The 20,423-nt window shown below is 36.4% G+C and overlaps 1 protein-coding gene across 4 annotated transcripts in view; it reads right to left on the reverse strand.

Annotated features, from left to right (window-relative positions):
* Nucleotides 1–7,050: 7,050 nt before the first annotated feature.
* The window catches only part of LOC149572454 (initiation factor 4F subunit (DUF1350)), a 197,014-nt gene continuing 183,641 nt past the window's right edge, over nucleotides 7,051–20,423 (reverse strand). For all 4 annotated transcript variants that reach the window (XM_089813607.1, XM_089813605.1, XM_089813608.1 and 1 more), the window contains one exon: nucleotides 7,051–7,534. In XM_089813607.1, coding sequence (XP_089669733.1) covers nucleotides 7,403–7,534 — 132 coding nt within the window. In that variant the 3' untranslated portion in view covers nucleotides 7,051–7,402. The remainder of the gene's footprint in view (nucleotides 7,535–20,423) is intronic.

The following is a 20,423-nucleotide window of genomic DNA, read 5'->3' on the forward strand; positions in this document are numbered from 1 at the left end:
TTGCATATCTGAAGGTACATCATGCAGGATTGAGGCCCGATACATGCTTCCATTTTAAGGGCTAAGAAGGAATGAACAAATTCCTTATGGCATAACTAATAGACACATTAAGAATAGGAGTAATATTTTAGTGGGTTTTGACATAATGTTCCTTGGATGAGAGAAGCCTGATAGATGTCGACCATGCTAAAACTAAAAAGTTACATCCCATATATTGGATGAAGAGTCCCCAATTACACAAGTGATTAGCCTCGACTCACAATGGAGAAAGAAGAAACTCATTTTGCAAAGAAGTGCCAAGAGGAAGCTGGGAGCAGAGGTAGCATGATGGGATAAAATTGCAGAAATCCTCAAAGAAGAACCAAATTGAGGAACAGATACAATGTCACCCAAACCAATAGAAGAACTCTGTTGTAGGGGAACTAGAAACAATCTGTTATCTCATTTTGATTGAGCCATATATGTTAATGCAAAGGCACTGACCAACACAAGCGTTTGGAATGTCTAGGAGCTGAGCTTAGAAGATCTCTATGAGTGAAGAGAAATGACACAAATTTTGTTAGCGTCATGGCATGCCAAGAGCGTAGAGGGAATGACATAAATGTTGGAGATGTCACATGAGGGACACATCACTACACTGACACAACCGAAACATTCATTACCTTCCCAGAGACCCTAATCACTCAAACATCAATAATGGAGCACAATGATTGATATACACCTAGTCAACTTTATGGAATTCAAGCCTCTTTGTCCAAACCATAACTTGAATAATTCAACATAACTTCACCCCTCACGTACAATATCTTCATCAAAAAACCCAATCGCTACCACATGCTAAGGGAGTGTGTTGTGTGTGGTCTTTACTAAATGCCACGGGTTGGGAGCACATACCATGTATCTGAGCCGTTTGAGAAAATGCCCAAGTTCGACAAGCATGTGGGTAGGGATCTAATGGTGAATTGGAGAGATTTTCGTGGTGAAAGAATCAAATCAAACACAAAGAATAATTGCAGTCTATTTAACAAAATGACATGTTGTTCCAACATTCGATAACCACATGGGGATGGACTCTTGTGAACTTTCACCGAAAAGAACAAGCGATATGCCTCTAGAGGTCATGATACATAACTTTCTGATGGTGATAAAATAGCAAAAGCCGCCATATTAAATTGAGCAACTGACTGCTCTCAGTGCAGAGGTTACCAACAAGCATGAGGACCCACAAAATGGGAGGAGTTAAGTATTAAATACCAAGTGTGAGAAGCATGTTGATTGCATGTGAAGCATCCTTAGGAATTCCTCAGCACAAATGGTGGCAATTGATAACAAAAGTGACATTAGATAGATAAGGGCCTGAGTGGTTTTCAATATTGGGTCACATGTGAAGCCACATGCTAGATTGAAGCATTTGGAGTTAAATGAACAATCCGGGAATCATGGTTTGTAATTTAAACACCAAGTCACGGTAATAATCCTTATATGCCTTTCAATTATACTGAGCCTACACATATGGCTTAAAGTACAAAGCCATTATATTGAAATCAATATGATTATTTGTTGAGCCCCATATATATAAATGTGGAAAACATAATTAATGGGTGCAAATAGTGACAAAGTTCATCTCAAAAGAATGACAATGACAAGTTAATTTAATTATAAGCTCCCATGTGAGTGGCTCAATGGTGGGATGCTTGTAACATTATAAGCGCCTTGATCGAAGATTAACGATGGGAGTTTTTGTTTCAAGATTCAGTTATGGTGACTAAACAAAGTCTTCTCAAAAGCCTACTTATTGCCAAAACTTGGTTAGAGTAGTGGTTCCAGTTTTTGGGAAAGCTTCTTTTTTTTTACAGACATTGTGCTACAGAGAGGGAGTTTCCTACTTCATTTTTAGTCTGAATGTAATGTGGGGAAAGGGAATTTTTATTTTTAGATAGTGGTCAATCTACAAGAACAACAAGATCTTTTTTATTTTGTTGTGTTCAGAGAAGGGAAATATAAGCAGACAAAAACTTCAAGTTTAGATGCTCGTGTTCTGATTAATATTCATCTTGGAATGATATTGTTTTATCTTTGAATACATGTCTGTCACATCTGATCATCTTTGGATTTTGTGCTCTAGTTATTTGTGTATTTGAAAAGAAGAATCTATCTTTCTCTCTACACTCTTCCTATAATGCAGTATTTGGGTAAATGAACTTTGTGTTATTTACTATTTATTTCCTTTTAGTTAGTTAGTCCTTTCGTGTGTATGTTGTGTTTACAGATTGATGTTTGTAAGCCTTTATTGCTTTCAGGTTAAAAGCATTATTGATCATAGTGTAGTCAATTCATTGTAAATCTTACATAGGGAGCTGTACCTGGATAAATTCAGAGGATGCTTATAGTTTTCAATAGCAAAGTGACCCAACTATTAGTGTTTAGTGAGTCTTCCTATCTAAGTGTTTTAGGGTCAATTTCTATGTATTTCTACAGAGAACAATTTGTTCACTAACATCTCTAAGCAATGTTGTCATGTGACCCTTGGAAACTTCCAAAAAGGTCTACTACAATCTCTTTAGGATATCTAGGCCTGATTCAACCTTCAAAGCATCAGTTCACATGATTTGGACCAGTTTTGCCCAATTTACAACTTTTCCAACCATTGACATCTATTGCAACTTTGCATCAAAAGACAATTTATGACCTCCAACCTAATCAAGAAGATGTAAAAACACCATCTAGGCCAAATTAAGCTAAAAAAAAAACTTTCCTTATACTCCTAGTGTATAAGACCCATAACCCTAATCTTGCTTCCTAGCAACCTAAACACAAGGTAAGCAAAATTAAATAGAATGGATTGAACCTAGTCAAATCCATCTAGGGGAAAACACACATGACCTTCTAAGGTCCAAACATATCCAATTGATTTGGCTAAGGTCAGTATAAGCCAAAAATTTAGCTAAGACTAGGAGTTAACCTAGGTGCTCCTGCACCAAGTCATAAATAGCAAGAAAATGCAGTCGAATTGATTTACCCTCTCTCGAGCTTCATCTAATACTCTTTTAATTACCATCTCTTTGTCAAATTGAGACCTGAAATGTCCAAAGAATGCATCTTGCACCCTCCTCTAATGATACTCGCTCTATTTCAATATATTTTGGCCATAATAGTTCCAGATGGGAACTAGAGTCAGAAATCCCCCTTGGTGGAAAGTCTTGAAATAGCTCCTATGGTCACAACAATGTAGACTAAGTATGAATTCATGTAGAATGGTGTTGACGATCCCACATGAGCCAATTGTTCACATAGTTTTGTGCAAATAAGCTCTCCCAAGTAGATGGGTTCCTTGTTATCAAAGATTTGAAGTATAAACTTGTACATTCAAGATTCAAAATCATTAGATTCCTTGAGACCACTCTGCTAAGGAGAGTTATCAAATCCTTAACTTTTGGTTTGAAGTCAAATCTGTGTATTGTTTTGGGCCACCTAGAAAATTTGGATCTTTTATTATCCAACCAGTTTGCATGTGTGCTTTTGATGATCCAATTTGGTTTGATTCCATAGTTGCGAGACATCTCTTTAGACAAATCTACGGATTCTGAATTCTAAGGAACTCTTAAGATTTTCTCAAAAACATCCAAATCTAGACTGATAATGACCTTGGCATCCGCATTCTTGATTGTTTCTGTCTTTGGGATGAAACATTGAGCACATCCCAAGAAAGAACTCAGGTACCAGGACAACCATGGGAAAACTAGAGACTAGATGAATATTATTTCTTTTGATGTTTTTCATCTCCCTGTTAGCAAGAGCTTCTATTCTTTGCAAGAAATCAGCCATGTACACATGCCCAATCACTATATTTGGCACTTGATCTAGAAAAGATGAAGCAAGTGATGCAATTGTATGAGCTAGCTCCTTGTCATATTGGTATTTCATCCTCCTTTTAGATTTTGATTGCACATAGATATCTTGTGTTGCAACATGGAAACTCCAAAGCATAAATACATTATTTGAAGGGATTGGCTTCATGAAGACAATAGTCTTTGATTGGCAAAGACAACTCTATGAGGAACAAGGTGTTTGGAGTATTGATTAGATACTCATGGAACACATGCGATGACTGAAAATGACCCGAAAAGAATATTGCATTTGGAAAAAAAGGCCAAATGGGACTTAGAAGGATGGATAGAATGTGGGCAAAGATGGGCTTTTGTTTGTATGACCAAGAATGGAAGTTGGATGCATAGGAATGTGTGCAAAATGACAACTTTGGTATTTAAAAGAGTGACCTTTTACCAAATAGTGTTTAAAGGATTCACATGAAAGGTAAAAGGATGTAGATGCACTTGCCTTCTTGGATAGGATTCTTCAACTTTCTTCCAAAAAATTAGAAACCAAAATAAATAACAAACAAACAAGCAAAACTAAGAATATTAAAAAATGTAACTCTTGTTATTGACTCAAACATAATAAACTTCAAGATGTTCTACATGCAATTTCATTTTTGGAGTTCTAAGGATTTTCAAGCATCTATAATGAGAAGATTTCAACTTATTTTTTTAAAAAAGAAAAAGATATGGCATGCCTTTGAACAAATGGACAAAAATGTGCCAAGTAAGCAAGAAATATGAGCAACATGATAGTCAAATAATAGCCTTTGTTACTTCCAATTGCTCAAATCATTTTCAATTGTACTCATTATAGAGTCCTATCTTAACCTTATCTTTTCAACATTTTCATAAATCATATCCAACAATCAACTTGACCAATTCCTTCATAGATTTGACAAATCATTTAATTGTTCATCATTGTTACCCGATAAGACATGCCAAATAGTTTGACATCAATGACAACAATATAATTGATTATTCACATTATATCAATAGCCAAAATCGTTCATGCCAACAATCTTCCTTTCAACTATACTTATCCAATCAACATCTTCATCAATTAACTTTATTTATCAATTATGCCAACATATTGGTCATTTTGATATATTTTAAACTTGCTTGAATGTTTGAGATGGAATAGCCTTATAGACAATGGAATTAACATAAAACCATGCATTTAATTCCAGTTAACGTGGACATGATTTTACATTTTTTAAGTCAAGATGGTCACGATGATGATAAATGCATCCTAGTATCGGAGTGAGCATTAGTGAGGAGAGTAACTAATGGATAGTCACAATTTGAGTTGATCGTTTTTTTTTTTTGAAATGCAAAATTCAACATTTTGGAGATAGTTCTATATAGTAATAGTAATAGAAAGGACACAATGTCACAATTTGAGTTGATTGTTTTTTATTGGAAATGCAAAATTCAACATTTTTGGAGATAGTTCTATATACTAATAGTGATAGTAATAGCAAGGACACAATGTTAGAAAGTGACATTTTGGAATGTGTCTCCTATATTTTGAGGATTGAGATTTATTTTTTTCTATTTTTTGAGAAGTTCCAATTCTTCATTGTCCTTTGGATTGGGTTGAAAGCTTTTTGGTAATAAGACTTTGACTAATCTATAAATGCATAAGTGCACAATTGTACATAATATTTGCTTCCTACTTTTGAGATTTCTCAGTCGATGTGTACTTTAATTGTTCATAATTTCAATCTTAGCACATGATAATGAAATAGATACATTAAAATATTACTCTAACATATTTATGTAAGGGCTATACCAAGGATATCTATCCATCTTTGATTTTTGGTGCCCAGTTGATATGGTTTTTTAAATCGGAACACAATCTTGGGCCTCATAGCCTTTTACCTATCAAAAAATAAATAAATATACTAAAATATTCAGTTGAGGCTTAGCTTGAGACTTAAGATTGCATGATGTTTGTTAGAGATAAAACTAATTAAAATTAAAATGTGTGAATGGTTGGGTGCTCAAGTACTCCCATTTCTCTAGGAGGTATTTCAATATACTAAATTGAAAAGAGGAGTTCACCAATATTTTAAACATTTATTGATAATCATGACCTTTATTTGATTCAATACAACCTTTACTAGTGTTCCTTGAGCAAAAACTACAATTTGAGAACATATCTAAAGAGGACATCAATATAAGAAATCAATACATTAAACAAATTCAATTCAAAGTCTTTCATTGTATGCAGTTGCTGACATATAATTTTTATAACATTAGACTGTGCACATAAAATTTACACATGCATATGCAAGGAAATTCTTTAGTACATAATATCATGGCTTAAACAATCATCGGACTCAAGACTTTAATGGCAAGCCAAGTCAACTCACCATGGACTCGCGAGTTCAGTCCATCACAGAACTCACAAGTTCAAGGCATGGACTCGCTAGTCTAATATCAAGACTCGTGAGTCCTTGTGATGGACTCATGTTGCTGCTTAGACACACAACAACTTACAGTTTGATTTTTCTTTTTCACTTTTTGAATCATTTGTGCTTTTTCCTTACTCAAAACAAGGTTTTAGGGTGATTTCAATGATATGGAGGATGAAGAAGATGGGGACTTCGATGATGAAGAAGAATTAACTCCTCTTTTAAATACCTTGAAACACCTACTAGTTCAAGGGCTCAAATTTGAGTTATTTTAGGAGAGGCAAAAGTAAAATGCAGTCTTTAATTTGTTGTTTTTGATTTTCACATTTGGACATATACGTTATTTTGTAAACATTTACAAACTTATGTTTGCTGATATACATTTATAATTTGAAAATACAACAAAATTTCATATATTTAGTGTTCGGGATTTGTATGGCATGTAAAATGTTTCAATTATGGGTCTTATGTTCTCTAAATGCATAAATTTCTTCTTTTTTTGTTTTTTTGTTAAATTGTGGTATTTTATTTCGAGTCCTTGCCCGAGTCTTTTCCAAGTCTGAGTCTGAGCCCGATTTTTTGGTCTAGAGTTTGAGGTGAGTCCGAATTTTTCAACTATGCACAAAATGTTAATTGAAAATCCTTGCCATTTACATAGTATATTTTAATTCTTGATAGTGAGAATGTAAATAGTCAATCTATAAACATTACTCCATTTTTTAAACTGGATTTGTAAGTGAAAAACGTTGCCTACATGCATGGAAAGTATATATATATAGCACGGAATCTAATTTCAAGAATGACATAAATTGTTAATTTTCTGAGGAACAGAGACTAGATTCTGAAAAAATTCACCTACTTATCTCTTCCAGGGCTAGAGTTGGAATTGTTTTTACATTAATAACCAGCTGAAATTACAATAATTGATTGTGATCAAGCAGCGACAATGAGAATCCATAGATCAAACTAATTGTAGACAAATGGATTCAAAATGAATTACACTATATAAATAGCATGACACAAAACTGGCAATATATGCATCTCTTTAGGCATTGAGCTATGGTGTTGGCTTGAAGCATTATGACTGTTCTCTATGCTTGGTTTTCTTTAGTTCTGACTCTCACACCAGTCAGAAATTGTCTTCACCAACTGTCTGATGTCATTTAGAGCTGCACCTTTAAAACTCTGAGCAACAGCATCAGCTGGAGTGTACAAGTCACCTACTTGCCAGTTTAAGTCCTGTGAATGTGTCAATCCATGTGTAAGTCTCTCCGAAGAGAAAAATATACAAAGAATTAATATTAGCTAAAGCGACGTCTATGAATCGAATATGATATACACAATCTATAAGTTTCTGAGCATTTCATCTGTTGCCCGGCACAGAAAAAGTAGATTTGGCCTTGATTAGAAGATCAACGAAAAAGCTTGTTTCAATTCTTAACAAACAATAGGCGGCTTATGAGGAAAATTTTATAACTCTACATGTATGCATCTCTTTCTTGTGTTGAAGTAAAAAATTTATTTCTGATGCTGTGAACAGCACTCAATGGAGTAACTCTAGCCTTGTCTCTCCCCATTGAAAAGTTAGTACCAATATGAAAGAATCCTAGGCCGGCCAAGATATATAAATTCAATATAAAAGACAGATATCAATGATGGGCAATGTAGCTCATTTGAACAGAAAAAATTTCTCTTTTATTGAATGTATTGAACCATAGATTTTAGGGGCTTGGATATAAATTGTTGGGATTTTACTTCGGCTGATCATTATCTATACTTTGGACAATAATTGTAACCACTAATTTATAACAGTTCAACCCATTTTTTTCTCTAACAAGTTTTCTAATGTGTAATTTAACTATATTTTGACTATTTTAGTGTAACAGTACTCATTAGACACGAAGAATGCAAAATTTTCAGTTAGTATGGTCTTTAAAAAAATAGACAAGTTTTACCATAAATGTTGGCAGTGACCATCCTCTATATAAATTGTTATACTAGAAAGAAACTTGTTGACACAGCCACTATTTGCAAGTTCAGCTAGCAGCATCTCATTGATTTAATCTGCTGATGACATGTTACCTCTCCAAACAAAGGATCTGATATCCCTTAAAAACTCTCCAGAGAAAATGTTGCTGACAGACTCATGCTGAGACCACGCAATTCAAGGAAATCACGTGAACTAGCAGTACTTGAGATATATTGTGGAGGATACAGATGAAGGATTTGAAATCCTCTCCACAAAGAGATCTGTTTCCAGTTTTATAGTTCTTTTTTTGTCTTATATTTATTGGTTCCTTCAAGTTTTAAACCAGGTTTAAATTTTAATTTGTGGACTGCAATTTGTTATTCATTATTGTTATAAGTCCATAAATTTCTTAGGTGTCTTTAAATCTCTATTTTCCCGGTCCCCATTGAATCTGAAATGATTAGCATACAATCGGGACATTGCATACCACACATCTATTATGTTTGGTTACACTAAAAGACCTGTAGTATAACCTTAAAAATTTGTGAGAAAGAACCATTTGAGGTATTCTACTCATTATCAAGACATGATAGGCTAGGAATTTACTTTTATCTAATTTCCCATTGCTAAACCCCAATAGAATATTGTGTCTAGGGTCAGTTTACTTTCTATGGAGCTTTTGCCCACAATTCAAAGAGAGGTTTTACTTTTACCTCAGACGTTGTTCTATTTTGTGCTGTATAAAAAGACAATAAAACATAGTAACAATGATCCACGTAATCTAAACTTGAAATACCAACTTAAAATTTTTTTAAATGAATTCTGAGGTTACTAATATTTACAATTTACGAAGAATTAGTGTACTTTCCTTCCAAAAGGAGTTAGACTATGTGTATCTTAATTTTTCATGAATATCAATCAAAGCAAGGTTTATAAACTAGTAAAAAACTTGTACTAAAAACTCTATCTCAGCTCTTCTCAATGTTAAATAAACCAAATTCGGAAGTTGTAAAAGAACTAGAGTTAAAGACTTGCCATGTCTCACCTAGACTCAGTGAGTCCCTTGGCGAGCAACCCACGGTGAGTCAAGGAGACTTGGCAACCAAATAATCGCTACGATAATTCAGTCTAGGAAACCCACCACACTCATCCAGCCTAGATGAATCCCAACTAGAAGACTCGATGTCAATGGTGTCATCAAAAGCCAAAAAACATAAATAAAGCAATTCACTTAAACTATTCAATTTTCTATTTGTCTCCACCCTAAAAACAACTTCATTTCATTTTCAAGTCAAAGGAGAAGAGAAAAAAAGAGTTTTGAGCCAATATTGGATTGCAATTAATTGAAACCAGCAAGGAGATTGAGCAACAATTGATGGTGGTGTTAGCATGAATGCTGATGCTATGGGGGAGCATTGCAGAACTTTGTTATGATGTATTTATAATCGTGTTTGTCATTGATGACAACATAGTAATAAGTTTGTAAAAGACTGACAGCAGCAGACTGTGATTTCTATATTGGGGACATTATAGTACTTATCTGCTTATGTGCAGTTACCAGCACGTACTACAGTATGTATTTGTTACTTGGGCAAGTGCGCAGAACCTGAATCAACAATGTACAGAAGATATTGTTGATATACAGAGAACCGCATGAAAACAGAGCATAAGGAAAGCAGTTCCTATTGAATGATTGATACAGCTCATTGCATTTGAAATGAAAGGTTGCGCAATTAACCGGAGGTAGTATACTGACCGTTGATGATGTTAGAAAGTGCGCATGTACAGAAGTCGAACGTGTGAAAGATTGTGTATAACTGCGAGCCGATAGCATTAATTAAATATGTGTTTCATTTAATTAACACATAATAATGAAGTGTGAAGGCCGACTCAAGGATTTATTTATTGAGTGTGGTATAAAGGAAAGACGTTTTCCGAGTTTTAGATATAAAGAAAAGAAAACAAAGAGAAGACTCGCGAATTACTAAGCAGCAGAGCAAGGTGATTTACTAATGCGTGTAAGTGACCTTAAGGGTTACTGTTACTAATCACAAAATTCCAAATCTAATTGCATGATCTGAAGGTGAAGGAGTCCGACGTATTGTACAGAGAAAGAAGCAAAAGCCTGTTAGATATCTATCATTTTGAAAGAAATAGTATTGAGGTCAATTGGACAGTGGGTTCGTTGATCTTGATCTTGAAGCTGTTTGGACAGTGGGTCCAGCTGCCTTCCACAACTCCTAACAGGGTTGGTATCTCCTAACAGAGATTCAAAGTCTCCTAACAGGGACTCTTGTACTAAATCCTATAATAGACTCCTAACAGGGTCCATCCTCTAACAAGGACATTCATAGTACATCATCTTGTGGGCATCATTCCCACTGGGGTTTTCCCTCTAATCAAGGATTTCCCTAGTCAACATATCCGATGTAATTGTGTATGAGCATCTCTTTATGGTTATTGTTTACATTGGTTGTTTGATCAAAATTGTTTAAAAGGGGTAACTGTTTTAATTGTCATATAACTGATTCACCCCCCAACCCTCTCAGTTATATTGGTGGGCTGTCAATTGTAACCAGGTGGAGTAGCATTCAGACAGTCTCATACATATTTTTGATGCATTAGCGGAGTCTACAAAAGATTGCAGAGCCCACCACTCATTTCAAGCAAGATTTAGGAGATGAGTTTGTCTTTTAGAGGTTTTTTTGTTTGTTCTTTTAGGATTTTACACAAAAATTCCATTTCTCTTGTAGATTTTGTTTTAGTGGACCAAAGAACAAACTTGAGGCATGTTTAATTTTTTGGTTAAACAACCCTGTGCTTTGTTATAAAATCTATTTTTATAGTTGCAAACTCCATTTATTTATATTTTGTTAATTAGAAACCATAAATATTAATATTTTTTCTTTCCTGAGATTGATAATGCCTGTACCACAATGTCCCAAAAGCTACTTGAAAAGGACCCTTATTGGAAGCAAGCTTTTGTTAACCTTAGGCCAAAAAAGGATAGCTAACTTATTTTTGTTACAAAACAATTTTTCAAGAGGGAGGCATTAACAAATCAAAATGCCAGCATGCACATATACCATGCCAAGATGCTAATCCATGCTCAATGGTTAACATGTGCCTTCTAAGGTTATGTGTGAAATGTAAGTTCAATTAGCGAGCAACAAAAAAAATGAGGCAAAGAGACAATATAACAACCATTGCTAAATTGGAGAGCTTTCTTCCACTCCATTTCATCCATTTTTGGTTTTTGAGAGTTCTAGTTCTAGTGGTAGTGGTAGTTTTAGCATTGGGTCTACCATTTGTGCATCTAAGTTAGATTCATAAACTTTTCCATGTGCCACTCTAGGTTCCCAGCCATCACTTAAGAGCATGGCTTGAAACAAAGATAAACATGATGGAACTAAAAGTGCAATTGGAGACTTTGCTTCTATTGCACCATTCCATTCCACACATCCAAGTTATTCTTGTTTTGGTTTTGTTTTCAAAGCTATAGCTTGATTCTTTCTCTCTTAAATATTTATATTTGGAGGTATGTCAATTTCCATTTTACAAATTTATGTGTTAGGCTTCCTTATTGGCAAAAAATGGTTAGTGTCACTACTAGTTGCTAAGTGGTGTTCAAAGCCCAAAATGATGAGAAGATAAAGGACCCCATTTTGTCACAATAGATGTCAGATGTGAAATTCGCAATAAAGGAACAAAGAGAGATATGGAGAAGGGTTGCACCATCATAAATGATGGTTGGATAGATAGAAGAAATAGAACATTGCTAAATTTTTATATTTCTTGCTCAAGTGATTGTATGTCCTAAGATGCATCTATTTATTGATTAATATTTTGTATTTATGCTTGTAGGCTTGTAATAAGTAATTAGTAGACTTGTTAAAAGTTACTTGTACTGGGGTCGTGATGGTTGGTATCCTTAACCAACCATAGTAATATATGTAGGGGTTGTTGTAATATCCCCTCTAATAATGATATCTAGTATTAAAATTATAATCAATACCATTATTTCTAAATTGAATAAATAATTGATTAAGCATATATAATGAAATGGCTAAGTGATCATTAGATGATTATCAATTTTAAATAATATAATTATATATAAATTGAATAGCTAAAGTTACCAAGTATATTTAAGAACTATTAATCAACAAATACGATTTAGCCCTAAATAAATGAACTAATTCCTTGCAAGAAATTAATATAACTTTCATTCATTGCTAGAATAAATTATTCCTAAATAAATTATTTTAAAAATATTAAAGAGCAATCACATCGAGTAAGGACGTGACTCTTATCAGGAGTGTATAAAAGTTTGGGCTCGAGGGTATGGAAACCACCGACTAGTCATCAAATAGGGAGTATGAAATAAGTCCAAAAGTACCGCAAGTTTAAGGGAGGATAAAATAATAAAAGAACATCCAAAATCAGCAAGACATGACCATTAATAAAGGGATAGGATCACCCATAAAATAATAGGGAGAACATAAATGGAAAAATAACATATTTTGCATAAAATAAAGTCAAATGTCATATTTTATGGAAAGGGTCAAAGCATATATTAAAAAGGCCAAAATTTTAGGATGGAGCAGAATTAATAGATGGATCATTAAAGGTTAATAAGTGCATGTAAAAATAGGAAGTGGGATATAAGGGAGTAAAATATGCTAATGTAAGAAAGGTGTAGGAAAAAATTTAAAAGAAGAAATACATGAATTAAGGAAAAATCAATATTAGATGATGATGATGATAATAATTAGATTTAATATTAATGGAAGCATTGAAGAGAATATTAGGTGGTGGAATAAACTAATAAGTGAAAATAAATTTTGGATATTTTGAAGTGTAAAATATATATTTGAACCATTTACAAGTTATTCATCATATACATAAGATCTACTCTAAATTGGTAGTTTGAAAGTGATTAAAGAGTAAATCCAAAAAGGGAACATTACAATTGTCCAAAACAATGAATGTTAATGTAAGACTTTGGTGCAATTTAATAAAGTAATATCCTACCATTTGAAAATGTTGTGTATTTGTTATGGTATTGCTCTGCGTATTGTTCCTTTGTTAATAATAGAACTTGTTGCATGATATTAGTACATGATCACAGTGATAATATCACTTCCACATTTGGCATGTAACAATATCACTTCCATATTTGACATACAACATTTCTGGCGTCATTGCCTAGTACAAGCCTAGAGCTCTCGAGGTGACAGGTGAAAGGATGGAGGTATAACGGGTCATACTTTCAACCAGCAAGTAGTGATAACAGACAATGACATCGAGGAGGAAGTGACTTGGGAGGACCAACTAACTCATGAAAAAGTTTGGGTATTGGACATAGTGGTAGACAAATATATACAATGGGAGGCTAAGTAAAAGGCTCTCCCCACCGGTATGATACAGGTCAAACTCACGATGAATGAAGCAATGTACAATGTCTTGTGAAGCCTTCTAAGATTAATGGTGCATAGGTTAGTGGAAATAGAGACATCAAGAAGTAGCCCAAAGAGATGAGCGAAGAGAACAAATGCTACAATGATACCAAGAAAAGAATGAGCAGGAGTAGAAACCTCATGACAAAAACAAGTGCCACACATCAAGTAGCCCTAACAATTAATACCCCTACTACTGAATTAGGATACAAGGCGTCATAAGAGGGAGACATGGTTGGAGGAAAACAAAGTAGGAGTGAGATGGTCCCTACAAATCCAGCAGCAAATAGAAAGATGACAAAGGTTGCAATGTCTTATCAAAGAGTACCTCAGCCTTGCCAAACCAAGTGAGAACCATATGGAGGAGTTACCGCTTGGTATTGTTGTCAGGGCGCAATTACTACTAGGTACCGCCCCAAACGAGGGAGACAAAGATAGTTAGGGAAGTGATTTTGGTGCAACAGATCCCTCTATACACTCCACAGAAGCTAGCGACAAAGAAAGAAGTTTGGAAGGAGAGGTAGCTGACCTATTTGAGAATATAGCTGTTGCATAAAAGGGTTGGCCATATTTGATGAAGTAAGAATAGGGTAAACAAGGTTGGAGACCCCTAGGAAGGAGCATTGGTACCACCAAGTTATATATTTGAGAATATAGCTGTTGCATAAAAGGGTTGGCCATATTTGATGAAGTAAGAATAGGGTAAACAAGGTTGGAGACCCCCTAGAAAGGAGCATTGGTACCACCAAGTTATATATGGTGAAGGTGAGAGAAGGGAAGAATCACGCCAGTCTAAAGGTATCAGAGAAGTAAAAAGGGGGAACAAAGGAATAGCTAACCCACTTAATTTCCAGCTAGGGGCCATGGAGGAATAGCCCACCCACTTTTAACCTCCAAAATGAATGGGGCACCAATCAAGGGAAAAAGATGTACAACACCCCTGGACAAATAGAAACTTCCCAAGTTTAGTGGTGATGGGTTGAAAGATCTGGCGAGGCATCGCAAGACATGTGTGACTATTTGGGAGGCAACTAGGCAGGAGGATGAGGATTATTGGTTAAAGGCCTTTCCGACCACCGTACAAGGTATGGCAATTGATTGGTGCATTGACCTTCTAGACACCTAAAGGACAGCCTCAAAGAATTTGAAAAAACTTTTTGAAGAGTTTAGGATGTTGCAGGACAATGACAAGGTAGTAGCTGAAATATACAATACATGTCAAGGAAAGAATGAGATTGTTCAAGCCTACCATCATAGGATGAAGAAGTTGATAGGCAAGTTCGAAAATCAGCCGTCGGATGGATTAAAAAAGAGATGGCTCATAGAAGGCCTAATCCCTTTCATTCAGAAAAAAATGAAGGTGGTACCTCACTCCACCTACAAGGAGGCTTGTGATCTGGCAATAGATATCGAAAGTGAGAAAAAGACCACAAGAAATGACGGCAACAATGCAGATAGCGAAGGAGAATCCCAAACAATCCAGGCATTGAGCAAAGACATGGTGCTAACGATGAAGGATTTTAGGGGGGAGAGGGGGGAGGTCAAAGAAAAAAAAAAGAACTATGGTGTACACAATGCAGAAATGAGGGCATACAAGGGTCAATTATCATTAGAAATCCTCCTGCAATATTTGCCAAGTGACAAGACACCCTTTGAAAGAGTGTATGTAGAATCTAAAGGTAAGGAGCACACAAGTATTCCTAACCACCGAGCAGGTAACCCCACCACACCACCAAGAACACGACTACCAATGCCTCCCTAGGAAGCTATCAATATAATAGATGAGGAAGCAATAATTAAAACAATAGTAACATGCCATGAAATTGCATCCAATGCAATGCAAAAGGACACCTGATGATATAATGAAGCAAATGCAATGAATGGGGCCACTTCACACAAGAATGTTAAAGCGAGTAGACTGGCGGAAGTATGTTGTGCAGGTGATGTGGGTCGAGGAAACATGAAGATGTTGACTGTTTGAAGGAGAAGGCCGTGACCATGTTGGAAGTCACAAAACTAGAGGGAGTGATGAAAATTACCAGACTCCAAGCGAAGAAAGCCACATGCCCAATCCCCCAGGTTGAAGAGGAGAGACTGAAGAAAGAAAGAAGAAAGACACAGTTGGCAATGGCAGAGTAGTGTGCACAAAATCATGAGGCAACAAACACTCTGGTACGATCAACATTTGAGGCCAATATTATAAAACAAATGTTGCAGGACACTATACTAGTAAGAGTGACAGGCTTATTGGAAAATGTTACCCCAACTAAGAGTAGCAATTTTCCAGCATGGAGGGGAATGGTAATAGCTTAAAGAAGGGAAAGGGCATGGAAGGAGAAGACATAAGAGAACACACTCCACAAAGGGGCGCCCCACCTTTAGACCCGATGTTGTTCATGGTTAGAATAGGACTCCTGCCATAGTAAAAATGGAGATCATGGGTCATAAGCTCTTGGAAAACAAACATTTTGGCTATCAACTTTCCATTTGGTAGGTTCAAACCAACACGGCATTAAGCCACTTGAGACAATGATGGCTCAAAAAGTAACTATGCGGATGCAACAATTCCTTCTAGATTTTTTAGTCATTGCCCCAGAAAAAAGGGGTACAATGCTCTACTTGGCAAAGAATGGGCGATCACAACAAACACAAACATAATCGGAAGAACAATCAAAAGAGTACAAAATTGATATGTCATTGATCTATGGGGCGAGACAGTAAGCCAAGAATTGGCATCCAACATGGAGTAAGAGGAAGGAGAGTATGGTGGAGAAGGATGAAATCGGATGAGGAAGGTGTGCTAAGACTGGGTAGCTACTTGGAGGATGAGACCAGCTCCCTTAACAAGTTGTTCTAGTGGCAGATAGAGGATTATGAGATATTCCAACCCAGTTGCCACATGTTGGAAAAAACATGAATAAAGGATGATGGGAACATGATTCTAACAGAATACAAGGAGTCTATGGAAGGGGTAGCTCGTGCGGATGACATTCTTACCATTCGATCAGGGAAAGATAAGGAAGTGAAGTATAAAGAACCAATCATAGAAATAATAAGCTTGGGCAAAGAACAGGAGCCCAAGGTGATCCTGGTGGGGGATGATTGGGACCCCATACTAAAAGCAGCAATATTCAAAATCTTTCTAGAATACAAAGATGTATTCCCTTGGACATACAAAGACTTGAAAGGAGTGCCACTAGAATTGTGTGTACACCGAATAACCCTAGTTCCAAGAGCAAGGCTAGTACAAAAAAGGTCGTACAGTATGAATAGAAAGTACACCGCTAAGGTACAAGAGGCAATTGCAAAGATGTTGGATGCGTGTATCATTTTTAATGTACAAACAACTGAGTGGGTGTCATCAATCATCATTTCACTCAAAAACAATCAAATTAGGGTAGATGTAGACTTTCGGAGTCTCAATGTGGTGACAATCAAAGGTCCCTTCCCAATTCCATTCATGGATAGCATACTAGAGGAGGTGGATGGACATGAAATATACTTCATGGATGGGTTTTTAGGTTACAACCACAGCAATATCGTGGGTAAGATAAATTAAACATTACTTTTGTTGTAGAAGATGGAGTGTATGCTTATAATAGAATGTCATTCAATTTATCAATGTCCCTGTCGCCTTCTAGTGAATTATACTCCACATCTTCAAAAAAATGCCTTTAGGAAATTTTAAAGCATTCTTGGACGATTGGTCAATATACAGTGGGAAGCAAACATACCTCACAACACTATGGGAATGGATGGAGTAGTGTTGGAGGGCATGCCTGGCACTCAACCATGAAAAATGTTCGTTCTTGGTCCCACAAGGAAAACCACTCGGTCTCATTGTTTGCAAGGAGGGGTTGAAGACCAACCTAGATAAAATAAAAGATTATTGAAAAGGACCTAGAAGATGTAAAAGGGGTCAAGTCCTTTTTGGGCCATGTGGGATACTATAAGCGGTTTATCAAGGGATATGCAGAGATCTCCTTACTACTAGAGAAGCTCAAAAGGAAGGGTGAACCATTACATGGGGGACAAAAAAAGTGATTGCATTCAAAGAATTGAAGTCAAGGCTAGTAAGTGTATCAATCCTGGTCTACCCAGACTGGGACAAGGAACTCCATGTACACGTGGGTACTTCCAACTACGCCATTGGCGCTACTTTGGCCCGGGCAAGCACAGGGGCACTAAATCATCCCATATATTTTGCTAGTAGGCTACTGTCAAAAGCTAAAAGAAACTACAACACTATGGAAAGGGAAGCACTAGGTATGGTCTACGAGGTTCAAAAATTCCAACATTATATTCCTACCACACCTCTCACCTTCTACATAGACCATCAAGCCTTGATGTAACTAGTGAATAAGCAAATTATACAAGGGAAGGAGAGAAGATGGCTACTTCTATTCCAAAAATTCATCTTTACTATTATTGTACAGCCAGGTAAGAACCATGTTAAGGCAAATCAATTATCTAGAATAATATAAGGTGAGCTATAGAAGGGGTGAATGAAGACTTTTTGGACACTCACCTCTTCCAAATAGCCACTCTATCCTCGTGGTACAAACATATTAGCAGGTACCACTAGATAGCCTCATTTACACTTGAGATGTCACCAAATGAGCGAAGGAAATAGGCCTTAATGAGAATGACATTCTAACTCATCCAAGGATTAGTTTACAAGATGGGACCCAACCACGAACTTTGTAGGTGTGTTATATAAGAAGAAATCTCAATTGTACTATGGGAGTCACATGAAGGGCTTGTCGGAGGACACATGGGCCCTGATGCCATAGCACGAAAGGTGTTGCTTGTTGGATTGTGGTGGTGAACGCTACATATGGATGCAATGGAATGGTTGTTGGGATGCAACACTTGCCAAAGGACAAGAGAACCTCTCAAAAGAGACTTCATGCCCCTATTGTCTTCACAACCTCAAGAATTGTTTGAAATATAGGGGATATATTTGTGGGGCCGCTCAGAACAAGTACGGCTCAATGTTGCAAGTACATTGTGGTGGCCATGAAATATCTAAGTGGGTGGAAGCTAGGACACTCTCGGACAACACAACAATAAGTACTAGTTAATTTTTGTACGAACAGATTGTCACTGGACTCAGGATCCCTAAATCAATCACTAGTGATAGGGGAGTACACTTTGTAATTCAACTGATCCAAAATATGACCACGGAGTTTCACATATTCCACAATCTGTTGAGCCCGTATTACCTACAACCCAATGGGCAAGCTAAAGCCACTAATAAAATAGTGGTATTAGTGCTATACAAGACATGCAGCGTAGGACACTGGGAAGAGAGACTACCGATGGTTTGGGCCTATCAGATGACCTATAAGGCAACCACAAAGCATGCGTCATTCCAATTAATATACTGTTGGGAAGTAGTTGTACGAGCAGAGTACATTGTACCCATCCTTAGAGTGCCAGTGATAAACAAATGGGGGGAGCTTGATAGCTTGAAGGAACAATTAATCAATCTGGTAAAAATGGAGAAAAGACAAATGAGGACACAATGGGCAACTAAGGTAGCCCAATGCCAAAGAAAATTTTGCCACAATAAAACACCTCTATCAAATGAACTTCTAGTCAAGGTAGTTCTTAAATATGACAATAATAATGAAATCAAATCGGGTAAATTTAAAATTTGTTGGCTAGGAAGGACCCTACACGATAAGAGAAGCAGGAGACAACGAGGTTGTAGAGCTATAAACACTAGATGGCAAACCTTTAAAGGAACCTGTAAATGGGTCCAAATTGAAAGCCTACTAGGAAAGGAAGATGAACATTGTGGGCATCAACATGTTGGGATATGCCACCAAGGATTATTGGACAATTAACCACCAAGGAGTAATAGAAAAAGATCCAATAATAATAAGACCTTATACACCAGATGCGAATTGGAAGAAGCCACTAATGGATCTTGAAGAACGATTAGTAAGAAAACATGTGGAAGAAATAGCAATACCTAGAGTACTCAAACATCTTACTAATGCTCTATTTGATCCCCCTGCATTGTTGGTAAGGATTAAGGACTATTGTAAATTAAAAGCACCCTATGAGGGAAGAAGAGAAGGATCCATCGCCTATGATATCGAAAGAGGAGAGGAAGAACAAGAAAAGAAGTAGGGAACCAAGGAGGATAGACCTGAGAAAGACTCAAAAGAAGAAATCAACTTGGAAGAATATGATGCAACCCTAGGACCACACCTGAAGGCAGTGGTAAAGGTGGAAGAATTATTCATTTGTGAAGGAAATAGCTATGTGAACGACACAATCGAGAAGTGTAGGAATGAAGGGAAAGACCTACAAGAAGAAATCAAATGGTCTATGGCAAGTGATCCCCATTCCAGTTGAACCCCTGACAAAAAATGGGGAAGAAGCAACGTATTACCACAAATACGGAGGGAGACATATGGATGGGAGTTTTAAAGGAGTGGGACCTCCCCTCTATTTAACAATATTTTTGATCTGGAGTATTTAGGAACATGTGAAAATAAGTGCTACTAGTCATATCCAAGCACTTGTGTGTGGCAATACGCATTGAAGGTAAAGGTCCAAAAATCATGAAGAAAAAGGAACAAAAGAAAAGCAAGAAGAGATAGTGAAGGGGCCCACAAAGAAATTAAATAAGACATAAAGTGTAAACAAAGGAAGGTTGATAAAAGCATTATTAGGTATACAAAGGGAG

Source organism: Cupressus sempervirens, chromosome 2, assembly GCF_028749045.1.
Source record: "Cupressus sempervirens isolate cs-2001-9-10 chromosome 2, ASM2874904v1, whole genome shotgun sequence".
In the NCBI taxonomy this organism is placed as follows: Eukaryota; Viridiplantae; Streptophyta; class Pinopsida; order Cupressales; family Cupressaceae; genus Cupressus; species Cupressus sempervirens.